Source organism: Branchiostoma lanceolatum, chromosome 12 (genome assembly GCF_035083965.1).
Source record: "Branchiostoma lanceolatum isolate klBraLanc5 chromosome 12, klBraLanc5.hap2, whole genome shotgun sequence".
NCBI classification, from domain to species: domain Eukaryota; kingdom Metazoa; phylum Chordata; class Leptocardii; order Amphioxiformes; family Branchiostomatidae; genus Branchiostoma; species Branchiostoma lanceolatum.
In genome coordinates, this window is record NC_089733.1 from 18,883,643 (window position 1) to 18,907,573 (window position 23,931).

Here is a 23,931-nt window from a genome sequence, read left to right on the forward strand (position 1 = left end):
AAACAAAACTAACAAAAAAAACAGCACAAAACTAAAGCGCATATAGTAAAACATCATCATTCTAACCCCTTTTCTACTTCTAGGTGATTCTGGCGTATCTAAAGAAAGAGGCCTTGTGTGACCGAAGGCGCTGGTACCGGTGGTGTGAGCAATTGAAAAAAAAAAACCTTTGTGTTCTTTGAACCTGTTTTAGAGAGCGCTCGGTTTGACCTGTATATGATTCCTACAAGAGCCTCTGATGTTGGTCCTTTGACTCTTAATGTGGTGTATAAACCCACACTTGGCTTCTCTCAGAGTTTTGTCTTTTGGGACAACAATGATGTGGCGCATTGTGTGGTTCGGTTTGAAGCATATTCTCACTCGGTGCAGGTTTCAGCAACTCTTTTGGACCCCAGAAGCCAAAAGGAGAAGAAGCTCCACACTTTATAGAATTATAGAGCATTATAGAATTAAAAACTAGCTGGTCTAAGTGGAAAAGATGTATGTATGTATGTATGTATGTATGTATGTATGTATGTATGTATGTATGTATATGTGTATGTATGTATGTGTATGTATGTATGTATGTATGTATGTATGTATATGTATGTATGTATGTATGTATGTATGTGGTGTACAGTAATACTTACGAGTTGTACAGTACGGTATCAGGCAGCCAGACCTCCTTGGAGGGGATGTTGATATTTGAGATGTTCCAAAAGTCTGTGGCGTTCCACTGAAGATCTTCATCCGTCCAGTACTGAAGCAGGGAAAACAACAGAAAATATATTACTGAAAAATATAATCAACACAAGAAGAAATTTTTAGATTTCACTGCTTTATCAATACATTGTTAGAGGTGTTCTTGTGACTTTGTACATAATTGTTGCTTGATTTTGAATTGTAACTAGCTATACTAATTGATTCAGGGTGACAGAAAATGAATTTTATATTACTGAAAAATATGATCTAACATTACAAGAAAGTATTTCCAAATTTGTAAAGATGGCACATTAACATCAAAAAGACTTTGCCACATCAGCATTATTTGCAATGTGATCTGCAATATTTTGTAACATTATTTGCATTTATGTTTTGTATCATTATTTGTGACATTATTTGAATATTACTTGTAACATTATTCCCAGCATCGTAACAGACGTATCAAACATAAAACGTCCTCAGTTGAAATTATTCATTTCTTTTATCAGAGATCCGTACCGACTGAAGCATCATCTCTCTGAAAAGTACACCTGTCGATACTTTGCTACATCAACATTATTTGCAATATTTTATTACTTGCAACATCATTTGCAACATTGTAACAGACCGATCACGTTCTCGGTTGAAATGACTCATGTTACGGATTAGTTCAGAAATCCCCACCAAACGGAGAATCATCTCTTTCAAAATTACACCTGTCTATTGTCTGGTCCCGGGGGGTAGAACAATCCAGGGGAAAGTGAAAAATGAAAGTGGTTATTGCGAAGGAATCCTCCAGGATCCCAACCAATAAATGGATAAGCCGGGAGTAAATAGGGCGTGTTGCTTGGCTGGTTTTCCAGACAGACCCCGCGCTCTCAATTGTGTTTGTGGCTTAAATGTGTCAACAGATCGTGGAAGACTTTCTCGAACTGCTATACTTACCACCGGGAAGGAGGTCAGTGACCTCTGACAGGGGTATTGTTTTAGTCAATAACTCAGGATCCTTTTCACGGACCGGACTCTTTCTAGATGCCCGTGTTTTATATTGCGCCAAGAGTTCGTTGAACCTGAGTTTGTTGAACTGCTAAACTGTGACCTCCGACGCGGGAACTGCGTTTGGCTGTGTTACATGTTCGCACCTTTAACTCAAGACCCTCTAGATGGACTTGTATTAAGTTTGGCATGTGGGTACTTATTGAGGTCACAAAGAAACCTTTTTTTAAATCAAATCTTTGCACACCCTTCTTCTGCGTTTGGGGACCGGGGGCGGATACGAGTTGAGCTCCACTTGATAACGGCTTATTGATAGTACTTAATTTATCGCAAATTCATAGAGAATGTTTCATATATAGACACACGCCTTTTGTCAGTCACTGCCGTTCTGCATACTTTATATCATCTTTAATTACGGTACATTCTCCCAGAGGAAATTTGATCCTGTGACGTCATTCTTACCTGTCGGAGCCAGACTGCTGACGACATGACTTGGTTCTTCTCGTCCTGAAAGGAACATAACTGTGTTACTACAGGTGAGTGTAAAGATAAAGGTAGTCCAATAGCCTTTGTGAGGCCGTAGGGACAGTGGTCGTGTTCTAGACGACTCCGATGGAATGGAAGACTGAGTATAAATAGTCTTGTCTAAATCGATAGAGCAATCGATATACTATTTAAGTAAAGGTAGTCCCAAAGCCCTTTTGAGACTGTAGGGGCAGTGGGTTGTTATCCACTGTGTTAAGGGCACGGTATTGGAAGGTGGAGCCCGTCACTATTCTTCCAACGCTTTTTACCCTCACCCCCCCAACCGAAGTCAGGTATCTTGGTGGAATGAGGAAAGTAGTGTTAAGTCTTATCTCCGAGTTCACAAGCCAGGAATAACAGAGAGAGAGAGAGAGAGAGAGCGACTGGAGAGAGAGTGAAGAATGAAGAATGAACTTTAGATCCTTGGCACTACACAAAAAGAACGTTAACCTCTTCGCGTCCTTTACTGTTCATCCATTGATGTATGACCTGTAGGTTCTTCAGCCAGGCGCCCGTGAGCCGCGATTTTGTGTTCCAGCTCCCGAAGACGCCGCAAATGAAACCTAAAGCAGTTTCTAAAGTCCAGCAGACAGAAACTCTTCATCATCGCGTCCAATTTTCCCGCTGACGGAACCAGACGATGTGTTCAGGTCGCCTTGCAGTTTAACTTTGAACGCTCCTCAAATCTCGCGTATTTCTTAGGAGAACTAATCGGTCCGTGTGACCTTTGTTTATTCATGATAAGCTCAAATCGGCAAGCAGGCCGCTTTTCATGGAGGTCATGAGGGAAGAGGTAAGGGTCAGATACAATTTAACAGAGTCATTTAAGTCCTAGCTCTATCGACATATATTATCACATATATATGGTAAAACAGATCCAACCGGTACAACACACAACAAATAGTAGGGCAAAAGCTGGTCCGTGTCCGTTCGTTTTGCTCATTTCCGTTACTTCAAGAGACTTTTCTCTTTTAAGTTGTGACAAGCGTGTGCTCCTTAAGTTGCCGTGCCGTACCGTCTCTAACCTTGGCCCACATAAAATCTAATACTGCGTTGTGTACAATAAAGCCTCATCTGTTCATATTTCCCATAGGGGAAGATCCGACGGTATCCAGTATGTTCTGTACATATTACTGTATGACCTGTGGTGGGCACGGGTTACTGGCTGTCCCGCTCTGATTACCGGCTTTAGATTATACTGCAAATTTGAGTCTCCCTGGTTTACACTCTAGATCGGTGCAATGACCTATTGGATAGATTGTTACAGGTTTGCGCAGAAAAACCTTTGTTGGATCCGTTGGCATGTGTGGTGGCCACCTTCTTGAATTGTGACGTCACAGGATCGCCATACCATTTTATTGGGGTCATCGAGGGGTGTTTTTTTGGGTCGCTCTCTATCTTTAACAAATCGGCACACAACAAAAATTCAATACCAATTCATATCTATACAGAAGACCTCGTAATCGCTTCACTAACATAGTAAACCTGAAGTATATGTAGCACAAACTCTAATTTGCCTTGCATTTGGAAGGTCGGGCGGTAAACCCCAAGCATGGTTATGCCAGAAGCTTAAAAATGGTACATACTGCCTTCTCTGCAAAGCACTCGTCACTTATGAAAAATAGTATGGGACTTAATCATGAACGCTCACCACTGCGAGTGGATATGCCGTCAACTGTAGTGGTCTGTGTTTATATTGTTTCATTGTTCTAGCCGTTCTATAATGCATTGTCGTTGTAATCGCTGTTGTTGTAAATGTGTATTTCATTGCTAAGGAGAAATGTGGTGGCCAATAGCAAAGAATGAAGAAAGAAGAAGGGACTGTGTGGCCAAAGGGCAATAGATAATCCGTCGAGAGATCAACAAGACACTTGCCATTACTTTGAAGAGTGGAAATCCATTGTGCAGTTTCAAGAATCGACTTATACATCCACTGTGTGTACATTAGTATAGCTGTAAATGTCATAACATTAGAAATATATCATAACATAAATATATCTTACAAAGTACAACATTACAATATGTCCACAATCAACTTTATACAAGGCTTAAAAAGGGAAAGGCTTGAACTTGAATTTTAGAATATGGAGTGCTCAGAGTTAGGACGGGACGAATTCACTTCTAAATAAGACCATTGATCACTCATCCCCGTTATCCTGTCTCCGCTTCTCAGTAATACCTCAGGGGGGGTTTAGCTGGCAAGGTGATCTTGTGGTAGGGGTTGAATCCATTGAAGGTCCGAATATTGCGCTTTTGGGAAAGGCAATTTGCACCTATTTCCTCATGATCACTCGACTCCAGTCCAACGAGCAAACAAATAAACAAACATAGAATATATGCAAATGAAAATAAAATCATTGAAGTCTGACAGAAGAGCATAGCTGAGCATTTAAAAACGAACGTCACTAGCAAAGATAATCCAACAGATACGAGCCCACACCATCGTCAGACTTTCGGTGATCCACTGACTACGATTGGCATCGATCATTAACGTAGATTAAAAGAGCGGATGACAAGATTAGTTCCTGGCTTAATCAAGGATTAGGACTATGATGGTGATCCAGTTAGTCCCAAGCGACCATTGCTACATGATGTTTGCTACATGATTAGTGGCAAAATTAGACAGCTCTTTTTGACAGTTCTATCTGCGGGCGCCATCTTGTCCTACTCGGAAATAGGTGTCCGATTGGCGTACCGATACGGGTAACTAGCTGCTTATTCGTCTCGGTGGATTCAGTGGGGACTTGAGATAGGACTATTGTGGCCAATAAGTACAGTAAGTTTCAACATTTTTCATACATCTATTTCCGTAGCATCACCTATGCATGAGATCTTAAATAGGCCAGACAGTATTGCACACCAATCTGTTCAGAAAAGTTTCAACGGGCCTGAAAGTGACGTCATCCTGTCGTCAGCTAGTCTGGGGCGATCAACTGAAGTTTATCTATCATTGCAATTATCGATACGTTTGTCAAAGATGAATACCCGAAGGCTGCAAGTCATAGGAAAAGGACGAACAAATAATGAAGAACAATATAACATGTGCCCACTGACTATACTATAATACATTATTGATACTTTGAATTGTCATTGATTGAGTTCTATTCCAAAATACCTACTTGTAAGCGCTTGATATTCTAAATGCCACGATCAATGTCCTAAAGCCGTATATAAATGTGTTACAGGGGATATCGTAACATTTTATTTGGCACTTGAAAGCGCTTTCTGCGTTATCAAGTCTTGAATAACGTTGTTATAACATTTACAGCCACTCATACTTACACACATAGTTGACGTTTATAATCAAATCGTTTCTTCAAAGTGCACTTCAGAGTGCGTTTCCAATCTTCAGAGCAATGTCAGCCTGTAATGTGAGATGTACCCAATAACTGCTGATATGTCGACGCATGGGTAGCGTGCGTAGTCCAGTGGTCAGTGATCTTGCCTCTGGAACTAGAAGCCCCGGGTTCGATCCCGGCTGTGTCGCTCACCCGACATGCACGGCCTTATATTAGGACGGGACGTTAAGCCGTGGTCCACTGTTCATTGTGCTTGTCGAAAAGAGCTATGGGAATTTCCCCGGTACAATTAACCTGTCGCTACTGTACATAGCGTCTGTCTTCTCTGTCACGACCAGTGGAAGAGTAGCTCATCTGTTCATTGAGTTCATTTGAGCTAAACTGGTTGTCGAAAAGAGCTAGGGGAATTTCCCCGGTACAATTAACCTGTCGCTACTGTACATAGCGTCTGTCTTCTCTGTCACGACCAGTGGAAGAGTAGCTCATCTGTTCATTGAGTTCATTTGAGCTAAACTGGTTCGAGATCACTTTCCTTTACCTTGGCATTACTAGTCGTGCAGACGTGTAGTTTAGAGAAGTGTCGGTGAAGGTTAGACATCCGGGTGGTAAGATAAGATCTATAACAGTTACTCAAGCAATTGCATGATTTTGTAGACGGTAATACGTTTCAGACAGCATCAACAGTCTTTCGTTAGAGACTGATCTAGAATTTGGAGTTCAACAGCTAGTTATCCAAAACTCTTAAACAATATGCTAATAAGGTGAAGACAATTCTAAGATAGCTCAATTGAAGGCAAGTCAAGACAAGGTTGTATGCTAGCATGGAAGTTCACCTGAGTTGGTAAATTACGTAATGAATGGTAAATAAACTGTCTCCAGCTCAAAGAATCGACTCACCGGGAGTTTCGGGGCAGGCACGGGGGTGATACCGATTGCAAGTTCCGACAAACTTTGACCCAGTGCTGGCGTCACATGTGTGTAAGAAGCACGTGTCTACAACGTTTTGGTCAGATAGCTGAAGAAGACCGAGTAATTCGGTCGTAAGTTCCGGTGAGTCAATTTCTAATTTCTCGATAAGGTTTTTGCTAATGCGTCCGTTAAGAGGCTTATTCTTGTCTAACAAGCCGGCTCACAAAAAGCGGTAGGTGCTGACGTCATCACGTATTGAAGGTAATAAGAAACCCAGACGCCATGAGAAGTTCCAAGCCAGACGCACAAATCACATCTGTCTAGTGCGTGCCTTCTCCCATTCACGGTCCTGAGATAAGACAAACTCATACATGTGTTCTGCTATTTAAGGGCCAAGCTAAGGAAACCAGACTCACGTCTTCGGCTACTTTAGGGCCGTGCTAAGACTAGATCTCACATGCCCTCTGCTACTTAAGAACCATGATTGAGTTTCCCGGTCAGGGTCTGATTGATAGCCATCGTCTGAGGCTGGTTGATGTTCAGAACGTTGGAGAACATCTTCACGTGTCTGGCAGAAAGCCAGAGAAACTTCTAGACTATCTGCAGACAGACCGTATACGTAAATGTGGAAATATTCCCTTGCCCCTCTATCGCGATTGTTTGATGGGTATCGTCTGGGGCTAATTGATGCTCAGAACGTCGGAAAACATCCGCACGTGTCTGGCAGTCAGCCAGAGAAACTTCTACCCTAACTGCAGACAGACTGTAGATCTTGACATATTCGCGGTGCTTTAATTTCGCGGTGCCTCTCCATTGTGTAATCATGACACAGTGTATATGTGTTTTTGCGTTACACTTTTCGCCGCGAAATTCAACCATCGCGAAAATCTCTATTCCACTCCTATCGCGAAATCACGTCAAGGCAAAAATTGTTGATTTTACAGTAGTTATTGATGGTTTGCAGTAAGAATTAGTTTTCCAGTAAGGATCTATTTATTTTTATAGGCCGTTTTAGATTGACTGATGGGGAACCTCCCCACGTGTCTGGCAGCCAACAAGCGAACCGTCTGCGCTTACTGTAGACAGATGTATGGATGGTTGAAGAAAGAATCCGTTTTCCAGTTAGGGTCTATTTATGGTCGTCTGAGATTGACTGATGTTCAGAACACCGGGGAACTTATTCAGGTGTCTGGCAGCCAGCAAGCGAACAGTCTAGCCTTCCTGCAGACTGGGTTATGGATGGTTAGAAGTATTGACTCTGCAGCGACTAATTCTGTCGTCGTTCTATGACAATCAAGTACACAGTCACTCCAATATAAGGTATTGTTATCAAATGGCCCTTATACGGTCACGATAGAAGAAAGATGCTTTAAGAAGCCACCAATCCCTTCCTACATTTCCCCCTGTACAGACAAAAAAGAAAACTTCTCTCATTTCAACATAAGAGAACCCAAGACAATTACAAAAAAATCACAATTTTTCGTCTTCCACTGATTCAGAAAAAAAGAAATCAAGACTTAGTTACAGTTTAGAGTCATTATGAGTCATAATATTTTGTGGTATATTGTGAATATCTAAGTCCATCCGTGGTAAGTTTCCTATTGTAAAATTTAGACAATGTCGACTCAAAACATTTTGTGGTGTTTCCCCCACTTTAAACTCTGTCTGTCTGTCTGTCTGTCTGTCTGTCTGTCTGTCTCTCTGTCTCACTCTCTCTCTCTCTCTCTCTCTCTCTCTCTCACACACACACACACACACACGAACACACGCACACACAAACAAGCACACACACACACAAACACACACATGAACACACACACACACACAAACACACACATGAACACACACACACACGCGCACACACACACACACACATACACACAGACACGCCCTAACATACTGCTGTAAGTCAGTCAGCGGGTCAGACACATCCATACGGTAACAGCCGAACATCCGGGACGCAATCTGGTTCCCCGGCACCTCGCTTTCCGAATCGATATCCCCGCCCCATTAGGCCCATTCTCCCCGGCATCGAGCTATTTATTTCTTCTTTTATCGAATTTTCAAACAGCTGGTGGCTTCGTTTCACTATGTGGGGTTGTTTTTCAAAGGGGCACAGTCTACGAAAAACACATAAAAATCATCAACATTCTTTGATGGAAGTATGCACGAGAAAATAAAACGTATAGCAGGTTGTAAAATAAGTAACACACGTGAGAGGATTGTAAACATAGGTAACACAAGTTACATAGGACATACGTAAACAGAGCATGTGTTACTTGAAACATAGGAAGAAAGCCGAAAACCCACATCAAAATCAAATCTCATGTAAAGCGTTGAAGGTTAGACATCCAGGTAATAAGATACACAAGAAAACAATTACTCAATATGGATAGATCCACTACCATGACTACCTTTTGTCGATTACACCTGTCTGAGGAAATGTAGTGGATGTTACCTGAAACGTTTGACTGTTTCCAAAGTCTATCCAGTTGCTTGAGTAACAGTTTTTTTTGCATGGCTCATGTACTTTCCATGTCGGCATCTAACAGCTGAGCTATAGATCTTTACCCCACAGTCAGTAACCGTGCAGAAGTTACCTTGGCATGTGCGGATCTGTGTGTGCGGCAGATGGTGCAGGAGTTACCGTGGCATGTGCGGATCTGTGTGTGTGGCAGATGGTGCAGAAGTTACCGTGGCGTTTGCGGATCTGTGTGTGCGGCAGATGGTAGGGACGTTCCGAGCAAATTAGTCATGAGCTGTACCTTTGTCCTTCAGCCATATAACAGCATTAACCCCGGATCTTACTAAACCCTTTACACAACCAAGACAGGGAGTAACCGATGGCTTTGTGCCGGCATACAGTACATGGACGTAACGAAGTTTTGCAGGCGGTAATATACTTCTTGACCTCTGAAATATTTGCAAAGAACACCTGTGAGGAAACTATGACGACTACCCTACTACCGGAAGTCTTTTCTACCCATAATGCGCTTGTACTCACGATGTCGATGATCTGCCGGAAGTCGATGCCGATTTGCACGGTAGTCTGGGTAGTGACGTCACGGACGGGGCGGAGTCCCTTTTCATAGTCGCTCAACAGGTGTCGCTTAAGCTTCTTAGCCTCGAAGTCGCAAAGAACACCTGAAGGAATGAGAACAATCAGAACACCTACTTTTACTTGTCGTTCTTCCTTTGATCGCTGTTTCTTCTGGTAGTTCAAGTTCTGCCTGTAACGTTACTTTTCGTGCAAAATCTTTGTGCACAGCGCTGACTCTTAACTTTAGAAATTCTTAATCTTTGCAAACACCTATCTTCTATATGTAAACCTTTGGCTAGTCACTCTATAATGAAGCACTTGCATGCGGCTTTCTTAATTCCCAAATGGTTTTCTGAAGGTTTGCTATACATAGGTTCATCTTCAGACGCCCTTTAACGGTATCAAAAATGCGAAGAACATTACAACAGTGATGATATTTTGCAAGTTGATGTTTGCATAATGAAGAAATGGATTATGAGACCCCGGCTTTCTATGGCACTGCAGCAGTACTGTCGGTTTTGCTTTCTCGTGTTCTGGTTTGAGTGTGCACTTAGCGGCTGTAGAAATGTTACCACCAAACACAAATTGAGTGTGAAAATTGTTCAATTCAATTCTATTGTGAAATCAACTGGTAGAGGTACAGCACAAGGTGCAAACAGTTGAATGGTGTTGATTTCTACAAAACCATTGTACATATAACCAAAGGCCAATATTCTGAAATCAAACAGTATACATAGATACATGCATATAAAAATTAAACTAGAATTGTGCCCCCTTCTCTTCTTGCCGGTATGCCCTATTATTTCTGACACGCACCCTCCCACGGGAGATCCATATAAGGTAACGACACCACTTCTAAGATGTGCTGGGAGATTAACAGAATAGAAACCGACCCTCCCCTTCTGTCGTACATAGACTTCCCATCTACTCATCAGTCTGATTGCTCTATATTCATAAACAGTACAAGGAGTTTGGGCGAGGGTTAATCTCGGTGATACTTTAGGTACACGGAAAACGCTGATGAGATGGACATTCATTACAGACAGCGGGATGATAAGCTTGTATTTGGGGTGGCTGATACTAATTCATTCTAATTAGAATCGTCGATACGTCCCAGGAGGAAACAGCGCGGGAAATGCTGCAATAAAGTAGCTATACCTTTCATTGCCTCGGATCAATTGAGGAGAGGTTCTGATTAAATTACATTCTCACACCAGGGTCTCTTTTGGTTAGGATTAATGCATGAAGACTGCTAAGATTCGGAGACAAGAGAACGCTCGAATCTTATGATGTTCAAGTCAAGTCAAAGCCTTTTAACAATTGTTTTAAGTTTATTAGTCCCAAAACAGTGCAGATTGGCAGAGTTCCCTCCAGGAGCCCTGCATTGATCTGCCATTTACATTTCATGAATATATACATAAAAATTACTTGCAAGAAATGGATTTAGAAACATGAACTATGCAAATGCATTAAGCTATATACCGAGTAGCTATTCTCCTATTATCATGTACAAATCTTGTACATGAAAATGGTATAATTGTGGAGTAGCTCCAAACCGTGAAGTCTTGAATAGAAAAGTTTATGGCAATGAAAGAACATGTAACAGATTTCCTAAAACGAGGAAGATCTTATTCTCATAATTTCGGACAATCCTTTCAAGGATACTAGTACTAACTACGGGAAGGGGTTGTCCGGGAATTTTCAATCATTCATCTTGAGCATGTATTTTTGTCATCACCATCATAATATATTTGTGATTAACACTGTAAAGCTGATTTTAACCATCTCTTGATCTAAGACTAATTTCAAGGAGATGAACGTCTTTGAGACGGAGCTTGTGAGTGCATAAGACATCCACACCCTCATGGCCACACCTGGGGCACCCGAAGGTGCCTATTCTAATAACTTTGCTCTGAGACTCCTTCCAGTGTCTTTAAGTAAGATCGTGTGGGTACATAAGACATCCACAGTCCCATGGCCACACCTGGGTTCTTAGAGGTGACATGAAATATATGTTCTAATAATTTTGCTCTGCGACTCCTTCCAGTGTCTTTAAGTAAGATCGTGTGAGTACATAAGATATCCACAGTCCCATGGCCACACCTGGGTTCGTAGAAGTGACATGAAATATATATTCTAATAATTTTGCTCTGAGACTGCTTCCAAGGTCTTTAAGTCAGATCGTGTGAGTACATAACCCATCCACAGTCTCATGGCTGCACCTGGGTACTGTGACCCAAAGGACCCGTTCCGTTTACCAGTAGTGTGCGTTGTTCAGTGTTAGCGACTCTGCCTCATTTACCAGTAGTGTGCGTTGTTCAGTGTTAGCGACTCTGCCTCATTTACCAGTAGTGTGCGTTGTTCAGTGTTAGCGACTCTGCCTCATTTACCAGTAGTGTGCGTTGTTCAGTGTTAGCGACTCTGCCTCATTTACCAGTAGTGTGCGTTGTTCAGTGTTAGCGACTCTGCCTCATTTACCAGCAGTGTGCGTTGTTCAGTGTTAGCGACTCTGCCTCATTTACCAGTAGTCTGCGTTGTTCAGTGTTAGCGACTCTGCCTCATTTACCAGTAGTCTGCGTTGTTCAGTGTTAGCGACTCTGCCTCATTTACCAGTAGTGTGCGTTGTTCAGTGTTAGCGACTCTGCCTGATTTATCAGTAGTGTGCGTTGTTCAGTGTTAGCGACTCTGCCTCATTTACCAGTAGTGTGCGTTGTTCTGTGTTAGCGACTCTGCCTCTGGACCAAGAGGTTGGGAGTTCGAATGCCTTTCGCTCACCCAAAACGCACGCTAATAGAAAGTATTACAGTCGTTACGACTGGACGTTAAGCCATGGCCCAGTATCAATTATTGGTTTATTGCGATACCCTTTAGTGGAATTACGACTAATCTTCCAGGTTTTAACATAAAAAAGTACACAAACACACACATATATACAGTGCGAGATTAAAAGGACATAACGTTATATACATAATCATAACATATACAGTTATACGTGTTTAAAAGCTATAGGAATTTCCCCGGTACAATGAGCCTGTAAACACTGTAAATAGCGTCTGTCTTCTCTGTCACGACCGATGAAAAATAGCTCTTCTGTGAGCTGAACTGGTTCGAGATCAATTTCACTTCCCAGACCCTTGCTCCGCCTACCCCATCAATCCTAGGTCCTTAGGATTCAGGCCGGGCTGTGTGGAGATGATGTTGACCCAAATGCAATCCACCCCAGACCCCCTACCAGCCAATACTATCAATCTCACCACCTTAACTTTCCCCTTCTGCCCAGATGTCTGCAAGAGCGACTTGAAAGCTCTAGATATTAATACGGAGCACTGGGAGGACATTGCAAATGACCGTTCCAGATGGAGATGTACACTGCCCAGGCAGCTAAGATCAGGAGAAGCCAGACTGATGCGCAGTGCAGAGGCGCGGTAGAAAAGAACTGTGCACATATGTGCCCTATGTGGCAGAGACTTTTTTTTATTAAAATATAGGACAATTCAACCATAGCCAATGCTGTCGGACTGAAGTAGGATTTAGGTGAATTAGTATTTTACGATGGTCAATATTGACAGAAGGAGGCCATATATATCCTTTTCTCTGCTGCCTATTAATAAACAGCAAATTGGTAGCCAAACGGCTACTGCAGTGTGCTAGAGGTTAATATTCGTATCGAGTCGACCCAAATACAATACATGAAAATTTATTGTCACAGCTAATTACGCCCGGTCGGGCAGAAAAGAAAATGTATTCCGTACAGTCTTCATGAATATGTTTTCTAATGTTAATACATGTACACGCTATTTCCGTACAGAAAGTTAAGCGATCAACAAGCTTTCGACCAGTCCTCTGGTCCGTCTCAAGTTGACAGTAAGGAAACACACACATGTCACAGTGATTGGCTTTATTGTGACGAATGCGCAGGTTTCACGTACGGTGAAAATGTCGAAGCAACACTCGTAATGTCTCGACCCACAGCCAGAACAATGATAAACACGCGCAAGAAAACAATTAGTCAAGAAACTCGATGGATTTTGGATGAGCCAGACGTTTCAAGCAGGTAACATTTACCTGTCGTCAGTGACTAGGTAGCCCAACCGTTTCCAAAATCCATCCAGTTGCCTGAGTTACTGTTTTCATGCATATATCATTACCTAGTCTAACCCTTATCGACGGAATGATGGACACGAATGTCAATACCCTAACGGGCAGTGACCCCATCAGCCCCTGCGCGATGCGTCATGTTTAGAGCTGCCAGATTTACTGCGAGGTCCCCTCGTTTGCGAACAAGTCATCATTATTTCCTCTTACTGGCTCCCAGGGTGATAATCTGAGGTACTTGAGCTATTTTAATTTGCAATGTGAATGTTTGTTATGTAGGTAATTTGAGATGTGGGCTTGTTCTAAATAAGACCCGACAGGCTGCTGACGTTATGAGCTATGGGACGATCACCGGGGCAAATGTTGACAGATCAGCAATTTTCCAAATTTACCCTCGGGGAAAAAGTAAACGATATCTAGCTTATTTTTATATCGATGCTTACGGGGTCATGAAACAAGAACCACACCTGAGAAACACATTTTGAACCCGTCTGTTTATTAGTTTGTCCTTTATTTTCTATTGTCTTGATTTTTATATTTTATATTTCTTCAACGCTGTTTTAATTGCTTTGTTTCTCTTTAAGCACTTACCTCCCCCTGAGACCTTAACAGTCAGTAGTGTCCGAGTATGTAGAACTGAGGTATAGAATTTGCCCCACTTTTGTTCTAAATTTACCTTGCTTGGCGCTTGAATTAGGAAATTGATAACATTCTTCATATCTATTGACGATGGATGTGCTATGTAAATTATTTGCACAAATCATGTAAACATTAATTTTGCATGTTTTATAGATAAATCCTTTATGTGATGACCTTTGACCTATTGGGTTGCCCCCTAACCTATTGGATTGACACTTAACCTTTAATCGGACCCGACAGGATTCTATGGTCTAAATAGAGGTTATCGATTGATATATTCATTAAGACAGACTATTTATACTCGGTACTTAGTCTTCGGCTCAATAGGTGTTGTCTAGAAAACGACCACTTGTGTTTCTCTCTGTACAATGGGCACTGGGAGCGGTAGCCTCCATAGTAGGCCTTATAGGCCATTTTTGGCAGCTTATGATACTTCTGATTTTTGCTGATGACTTCTTTTTGTACTGGGTCGTTTGTGCAGCCAGCCCGTACTCATCAGGCCCTAATGGTTGTTATGCTGACCACAAATATCGTAAAACGTAAACGAACACACAAACTGACAAACAGATAGACACACCGAAAACAATACCTCCACTTTCAATGACGCTAATAAAGCATGAACAAGATTTGATTGCTAAGGTTAGAATGAATATTTCTAGTTTTGTGGCAATGTTTGGCGAATCTCCAGGCTGAGGAAACACATTGTGCTGCTGATATTTATCCTCAATGTTGACCTAAATGTGATGACCGGTCGTTTCCATGCAGGGGAAATGGGCAGATTTGGGGAGAAGTTGGAAATAAATCTAGAACAAATCCGTTTTAAAGCACGAATCAAACGGTCCGCTCTCGTCATGCAGATTTCGCCAGGCACCGTAGTTTCACAATCAATCAACATGTCAATCAATCATCCTGGATCGGTAGTTTGTAATCCTTTAATTTCGCAATAACGAGACAATTTACCGTTTTAAAGCACGACTCTAGCAGGTAAGGGCGAGGCCTCAAAGACCACGATATGGTCTTAGCTCAACTGAGCTCAACCCTAGTCTATAGTATACGGTTTTTTGGGTCCAACTCAGGTTGTCCGGAGACGCAACTTAGTATGTATTAAGAAGAGATCCGCAGCTTTATCAGCTTTTGGCTTGCTAACCTTGCATCAGTGACTTATACCGGCCTAGACGTTACGTTGTAAGTATAGGATGTTCACTAATGTAACAAGAAGACGCACTCTTAAAATGCAACCTTCGCTAGGCACCGCAGTTTCACAATCCATCAATCAATCAATCTGTCTGCCAATTAATCAATCATTCTAGAATTCTTGAATTTGTCGTTAAGAGTTGAAGTTCCTCCCACGTTTACTATCAGCCATTGCCAGGATCCCCCCATGCAGACCCCCTACATCTCAACAGCCCTTGACGTTTCGTACAGGTTCAAAGAACCCCTGTTGGCCCCGAAATCAAATTTAGACCTGCTCAAAATGGCATCACTATTTCCTCACACCCATGCCTACCAACTCACTTACTGCCCAGCAGCTCATAGACATTCATGTATAACCTTTTCAGTGATCGTCTTGACTTATTGAGTTACACTTTCCCGGCAAATAGCAATTCACCCTTAATCAAGTCTTTCGCAAAAACAAGTCATTGCCGTTAAGGGTTGCGGGTTCTCCCGAAATTACCGTTAAGGGTAACAGACCCTCATATATCTAAGCGTTACCAGTATCCCCCCATGCGGACCCTCCTACATGTCAGCAGCCCCTGACGGTTCATAAAGTTTAAAAGACCCCCTGTTTGACCCAAAACTGAATTTAGATCTGCCTCCAAATATGATCACTATTTCCTTTCGCCCTTAGCAGTTCATAGACATTCTTTTATGACTTTTTCAGTGATCGTCTTGACTTATTGAGTTACATTTTCCCGGCAAATGACAAATTTGACAGAGAGAGCGACGAAAAGACATCTAAACGCGTTTTCAGGTCACGGTTCTGTGATCTTAGCTGCAATAGAAATCGATTATTTCCCTGTTTGTAATTTTATGTGCATTTAAATCCTCTGTCAGTTGGTTATATTACGTGTAATATCGTTCTACACGTATAGATGGCGGGTGTGCTTGTGAAAATGTTATCCCCAAACTCCTGAGCCCAGAATATGAATTCCGAACTGTCCCAAAATCCACCACTTTAGTACTACTACCCATATCTACCCACTGTTAATCAAATCGCATAGAGATCTATTAATACTTTGTCGAATGATTATTTCGACTTTTTGAGTCACGACAAATAACTGCGTATTGGAAAATCGAACTTGAACTTGAAAACGGTGATTAGACATGACTTCAGGTCACGGTTGTGTGATCTAAGCTGCAATGCGGATCCATTCATCTCCCTGTTTATAGTCTGATGTGCATCTATACCGACCGTCTATTGGATATATACGCGTAATATCGCACACGACGATTGGGGACGTTTTAACTGGCAAATAGATCCGAATACGACTTCTGATTTGTCCCAAAATGCAATGACCACTTCCTGAGACCAACGCCTTAGTAACCTACAACCGAACACATTATAAGAATCCATTCCAACTTTTTCAGCGGACATCTCGAGTTTTTCAGTCGGACTTTCCCGAGAAATAACAACCTTCTGCGTAATGAAAACTTGACCTTCACAAAGAAAGTGGCGACCAGACATCTAAATGTGTTTCTTACACGGTTCTGTGATCTTAGCTGCGATAAAGATCGATTCTTTCCCTGTTTGTAGTTTTATGTGCATTTAAATCCTCTGTCAGCTGGTTATATACGTGTAATACCGGTGTATATACATAAATGGCCAATGTGCTTGGAAAGGTTGTAAGTGGATGACGTCAGATGTGTAAAAAAATTCAATCACCATTTTTTGAGACCCATGCCTACCCACCACTGAACAAATCATACACATATATATACCCATTCCAAACTTCTTGTGTCAGACCTTCACGAGAAATAGCCTCCTTCTGTGGAATAAAAACTCGAAGTTGGCAGAGAAAACGGCGTCCAGACATATGAATTCGTTCTTTACAGGTTCTGATTGTGTGATTTTTCCTTTGATACGGATCGATTCTTCCCTGTTTGCAGTTTTATGTGGATTTGAATCCGCTGACAGCTGGTTACATTTGGTAATATCGCTGTACATGACCGATGTGCTTTAGAAAATATTGTAGCTTCCAAAGTCAAAGTCAACTACCAAATAGATCTGAATATGACTTCATATTTGTCCCAAAATCAAATCATCATTTCCACAGACCCATATCTACCTGCAACATAGCAAATCATGAAAACCGATTTGTAACTTTTTGAATGATCATCTCGACTTCGTGCGCAATGCGTTCAAGAGAAATAACGTCCTTCTCGGGAATGAAAACGGCGACCAGACATCAAACATCCCCTTGCAGTGGAGGCTGCGACCGCCGAGCGATCGCTGAGAGACCGCTGAGCGACCGCTGATCGACCGCCGAGCGACCGTCGAGCGACCACCGAGAGACCGCTGAGCGACTGCTGAGCGACCGCTGAGTGACCGCTGAGAGACCGCTGAGAGAGCGCTGAGCGACCGCTGAGAGACCACTCAGAGACCACCCAGAGAGCACTCAGAGACCAATCAGAGACCGCTGAGAGACCAAAGTTTGGACAGATTTCTAAACGAATTTCATAGATTAAGAATTGTGTGTACTTGTTGTTGTCTTTCTAATGATACATTTACGATATGTATTAGATTCTAATTATGAAATCAAGGGTCACAGAGAGTCAATTCTGGTCGCTGTGCGGTCGCTCAAGGATGGCTGTCTAGTGAAAAGGGAGCTCAATCGCGTACTTCTGAGGACACGGCTGTGTGGTTTTAGCTGCACCGCGGATCGATTCTTACGTCCGACGGGGGATTATGATCTTCTCCCCTCGTGTTTTACACTGAATGGGAGTTTTATAGCGGAAATCCGCCGGTTTATGGGCAAACAGTCGTTCCTGCTGGTATAAAGCTGCCCCAGACGGGCCGGCACGGGAGGATTGGTTAATGCTTCGGTGCCATTTCCAATCCGGGGCCCGGCCGGGCAGCTTGTGGGAACGAAAAATATGATGCACTTACAAAATAAACAAAACGTAAAAAGATACTCCTGATCATATATTGTGCATTTTCTTGGTAAGCATTTTTTTATTTTACGATTTCGCAAACAGTCCGGCCGGGACCCTGATTGGAAATGGCACCGAAGCATTAAAGTAAGCGGGTATCTCACTGAACTGTTTCATAAGAAAGGTTTTGAGCTTTTGAAATATTTCTGTGCGTCAAGTCAACTTCTTTTTGGAAAATTTCTCGCTGTTTTGTGAAGGAATTAAAGTGGGACTATTTACCGTTCGGAAGGAGCACGGCGAAGCACAGCACAACGATGGCAGTCCTCATCCTCAGATCACTCCGCGTCAGGAGACAGAAACCTGAAGAAAGGTGTAGAGATGGAATAATGTATTCGGCACAACAAGAAGAGCCATTATGTAGGGCCGACGGTCAGAGAACAAAAAGAGGTTTTCTCCCAACATCTCCTTCGAAAGTAGTGTGCCCCTCATCTCCAAGCAGATGCAGGGATCCATCACATTTTGATGTTTTTTTGTTTGAACCTTTGTTTATTCCTGTGACGTTCAAATCACCCTTCAGACCAATTCTCGTTGGGGTCACTAGGCAAGATGTAAGGGTCAGAAGCCTGTTTTGCAGCAGTTGTACTCTTTTCTAGCATTGTATTCCCGGTGAGTAGGAGAAGGCGACCAGAAATACAACACTAGAAAAGAACAAATGTTACAAAAACAGGCATAAAACACTGAGAATGAGTCAGATCCTTTTGCGGAGGGCACCAATACTTCTAACGAGGGACGGCGAAACCATGGCAACAAGGAGGCAAGAGAACAAAAAGTCCCGACGGCTTTGTAGGCGGAAAGAATTACCCCACATCTGAGCCACAAAGGAGAAATAGCCCCACTGTTCATTTCTGTACACTGGGAACCGACCTATTGTTAGCTACGGATAAAGCGTATGGATGAACTGTTTTTTTTACCAGGGGTGCCTAAGTATTCAAACGAATTTGGCGGATTTCATACGAGTTTTATGGAATATTCACGAATTTTACGGAATTCATAGGATACACTACGAAGAAACATGAGAATCGAAGTTCACGGAATTCATACGAGTTTTGCTAATAGTTTCTAACAAGCGCCAAGCCTCTGCACGTAAAAGAACCCAACACACTTATCGAGAAGAGTAGGCGTGACCCGGTATGCTTAGCCGAAAAAACGCGAGCCGTAGCGAAGCCGCATTGCACTACATCTATTAGCTACATAAAAAGCATCATGCTTCATCTCAATTAAAAATGCCTGATTTAGCTACCAGACAGTTCATACGGTGAGACGAACCGGGTACAACACACAGCGTTAACAGGAACAGTTATAAAACTTAAACGCCACAAAAAACGTGCCATCAAACTTAAGGTTATCCCACAGCAGATGTCAGTAATGATACGAGTCTGTACCGTACCTGGGATGGGCAGGACACAGCCGGTGGTTTCCCGGGCGCACTGGCAGGCAGGAGGGCGGCGGATGCAGGGAGAACACCCGAGGCGGAGTTTTCACAGGCCGGTGAACTCACGACTCCGGGCGGCCAGCGAAGTAGGGAGAGTTCACCAGGCGAGCAACCAACTCCGATGTGACGTACAGAGATGAGAAGATGAGCTTCAGACAGGTGACAGCACAGGTGTACTCTAGAACAGGTGATACCTGCACAGGTGAACGCTAAGGCAGGTGGGTAGGGGAAACCGGTACAGCCCCCTCAAAATCCGCAAACAGCTAGTCGGAGGAGTTCGGAAAGTCAGCAAGTCTATATACAACTCCAGGATGGTGTACAGGTATGGGAAAGGTGATCTTCGCACAGGTGTACACTGAGACAGGTGACGTTACACCTTACGGCAGGTGGAGCCGAGGTACCCTACCTGCGCGCCGACTACTAACACGGCCCTGCACTGACCCAGTTTCATCAGCCCCGCGCCTAACCGGGGTTTATGGTCCCAGTGGTTTACGACAGTACTGCCGGTTTACGACCCGCGCAAATTACGACGGCGTCGCCGCTTTACGGAACGCTCTCGTGATTGGAAGAATATCACATGACATTCCCTTGTTGGCCAAATATGGAAACAGATGACGCTATTTTGATTTCCCAATATCTGACCACAGGATAGCAATCAAGCAGGGATCATTTCTTTAATTCCTGGCACTTTTGTCAATAATGTATCGTTACTCGTAGACATTACGTGATTTTTAAAAGCACGTCCCAAAGGGGCCTCTTGCAATAGAAACTGGCGTCACTGAATGTTGTACAAGTGCATAAACGTTAGAAATTCAACGAAAAATTGTAAAAGCACAAGGTCATAATACCTGGTCTTTTGTCAAGTAGAATAGTCTCATACCAGCCTGCGTCAGGATGGTCCTGTCAATAGTGCAAAAATTCTGTTACTGACAGGATGTTCTTAAGGTGAAATATTCAGTCAACAAACAGACTTTCTATTGACATGACAAAAGTACAAAAGTCCCATCTCAAAATACCATTGGTTTAGGTATGTTTTATTATAACATAGCGGTTTTACACCACGACGCCGCAGTGATATCTGTTTCGGCCACTCGACCATCGATCGATCCCTTTGATGATTCCCCGCTCCTGATTAAAGACTCGGGTTTCTGACGACCTCCCCCCCCCCGTCACATACCCCCTCCACCACACCCCCTCTCTGTACCCCCTCCAACCACGACGCGATAGTGCTACATGTGCATCTGTTTCGGCCGCTCGACCATCCATCGATCCCTTTGATGATTCCCCGCTCCTGATTAAAGACTCGGGTTTCTGACGACCTCCCCCCCGTCACATACCCCCTCCAGCACACCCCCTCTATGTACCCCCTCCGACCACGAAGCGATAGTGCTACATGTGTATCTGTTTCAGCCGCGCGACAATCGATTGCCGCCCTTTGATAAATCCCCGCTCCTGATTGAGATTAAAAGACGCTTTATTCACGAAGAGAAGGTGCTACTACATAACCTCCGCTTCATACATCACACGTCTTAGACTAGTCTTAAAGACATTTTTCTTTCACACATTCCCCTCAGAAACGTCCGGAGCGCGGGAACCACAAAGGGCTGCCGGGAATTATCGCCAAGGTCGGTGCAGAAGGTGAAGGTTACGGGAACATTTCCCGCCATGGCGACACCGTTGCTATGGATACGACCAATAGTAACCCGTGAAGACTGGAAAGTAGGTCGCACCAACCGGGTTTGTACCGGGTTATTGTACCTGGAGTTTTACCATGACCTCTGCAAAATGCTGTAAAAGCGCGTACAACAAGACGGGAAGGCCGGTAGGTTTTGTCACAGACATCAACTATCTGTAAGATAACGCTTTAGTGCATCTACTTCTCAAATAGCCACGGCAAACAGTTCCCAAATCTTACCTTAAGGCTTAACCATTTTCAAAACTTACATTTTAACAGGTACCAAACGCTTTGATGATATCGAATCCCTCAACATCGCCAAATCAGTCTCAATGACTCAATGACTAAAATGCCTTTATTTCTTAGCTCTTATTTCATATGTGTATAATTTATCTTGTTTGCTTTATGTTCACGCATTTGAGTTTGATTTTATAGAGGAATAGAATAAATGAATGGCTTGAGTGTCTCACCACCATGTTCTATTGTCAATGAATGCTGCAACAGAAAGAAATGACAAGCAATGTCCTACATTTGCATTGAGAAGGTGACCGACACAATTAGAACGAAACCGTCCCGTCCTCATTCACTCTAATCCGTGGCAAAGAGTTAATCGCACCGCTGCGGGCTCAGCTGATCCCGGCCGATCCTTCCCAGCTGCGCCCGCTGCTGCAGCGTAACGACAGGTACAACCTGTGTTCAAACTGACTCCTCCACTAACGCTAACGCTGCTGCAGCGTAACGACAGGTACAACCTGTGTTCAAACTGACTCCTCCACTAACGCTAACGGGTGCAGCGTAACGACAGGTGCAACCTGTGTTCAAACTGACTCCTCCACTAACGCTAACGGGTGCAGCGTAACGACAGGTACAACCTGTGTTCAAACTGACTCCTCCACTAACGCTAACGCTGCAGCAGCGTAACGACAGGTACAACCTGTGTTCAAACTGACTCCTCCACTAACGCTAACGCTGCAGCAGCGTAACGACAGGTACAACCTGTGTTCAAACTGACTCCTCCACTAACGCTAACGCTACAGCAGCGTAACGACAGGTACAACCTGTGTTCAAACTGACTCCTCCACTAACGCTAACGCTGCTGCAGCGTAACGGCAGGTACAACCTGTGTTCAAACTGACTCCTCCACTAACGCTAACGGGTGCAGCGTAACGACAGGTACAACCTGTGTTCAAACTGACTCCACCACTAACGCTAACGCTGCTGCAGCGTAACGGCAGGTACAACCTGTGTTCAAACTGACTCCTCCACTAACGCTAACGGGTGCAGCGTAACGACAGGTACAACCTGTGTTCAAACTGACTCCTCCACTAACGCTAACGCTGCTGCAGCGTAACGGCAGGTACAACCTGTGTTCAAACTGACTCCTCCACTAACGCTAACGGGTGCAGCGTAACGACAGGTACAACCTGTGTTCAAACTGACTCCTCCACTAACGCTAACGGGTGCAGCGTAACGCCAGGTACAACCTGTGTTGAAACTGACTCCTCCACTAACGCTAACGCTGCTGCAGCGTAACGACAGGTACAACCTGTGTTCCAACTGACTCCTCCACTAACGCTAACGGCTGCAGCGTAACGCCCGGTACAACCTGTGTTCAAACTGACCCCTCCACTAACGCTAACGGGTGCAGCGTAACCACAGGTACAACCTGTGTTCAAACTGACTCCTCCACTAACGCTAACGGGTGCAGCGTAACGACAGGTACAACCTGTGTTCAAACTGACTCCTCCACTAACGCTAACGGGTGCAGCGTAACGACAGGTACAACCTGTGTTCAAACTGACTCCTCCACTAACGCTATCGGGTGCAGCGTAACGATCAAACTGACCCCTCCACTAACGCTAACGGGTGCAGCGTAACGACAGGTACAACCTGTGTTCAAACTGACTCCTCCACTAACGCTAACGGGTGCAGCGTAACGACAGGTACAACCTGTGTTCAAACTGACTCCTCCACTAACGCTAACGGGTGCAGCGGAACGACAGGTACAACCTGTGTTCAAACTGACTCCTCCACTAACGCTATCGGGTGCAGCGTAACGATCAAACTGACCCCTCCACTAACGCTAACGGCTGCAGCGTAACGACAGGTACAACCTGTGTTCAAACTGACCCCTCCACTAACGCTAACGGCTGCAGCGTAACGACAGGTACAACCTGTGTTCAAACTGACTCCTCCACTAACGCTATCGGGTGCAGCGTAACGATCAAACTGACCCCTCCACTAACGCTAACGGGTGCAGCGTAACGACAGGTACAACCTGTGTTCAAACTGACCCCTCCACTAACGCTAACGGCTGCAGCGTAACGACAGGTACAACCTGTGTTCAAACTGACTCCTCCACTAACGCTAACGGGTGCAGCGTAACGACAGGTACAACCTGTGTTCAAACTGACTCCTCCACTAACGCTAACGGGTGCAGCGTAACGACAGGTACAACCTGTGTTCAAACTGACCCCTCCACTAACGC

General features: G+C 43.7%; 1 protein-coding gene across 1 annotated transcript; it reads right to left on the reverse strand.

Moving 5' to 3' along the window:
* Nucleotides 1-625: 625 nt before the first annotated feature.
* On the reverse strand, nt 626-19,144 carry LOC136445833 (5-hydroxytryptamine receptor 3A-like). Its single transcript, XM_066443977.1, has 5 exons — nt 19,138-19,144; nt 18,556-18,636; nt 9,415-9,554; nt 2,140-2,184; nt 626-739 (listed from the first exon to the last, which is right to left on the reverse strand). Exons 1-5 carry the CDS (start codon nt 19,142-19,144, stop codon nt 626-628), a joined length of 387 nt encoding a protein of 128 aa, XP_066300074.1.
* Between the last annotated feature and the right edge of the window lie 4,787 nt (nt 19,145-23,931).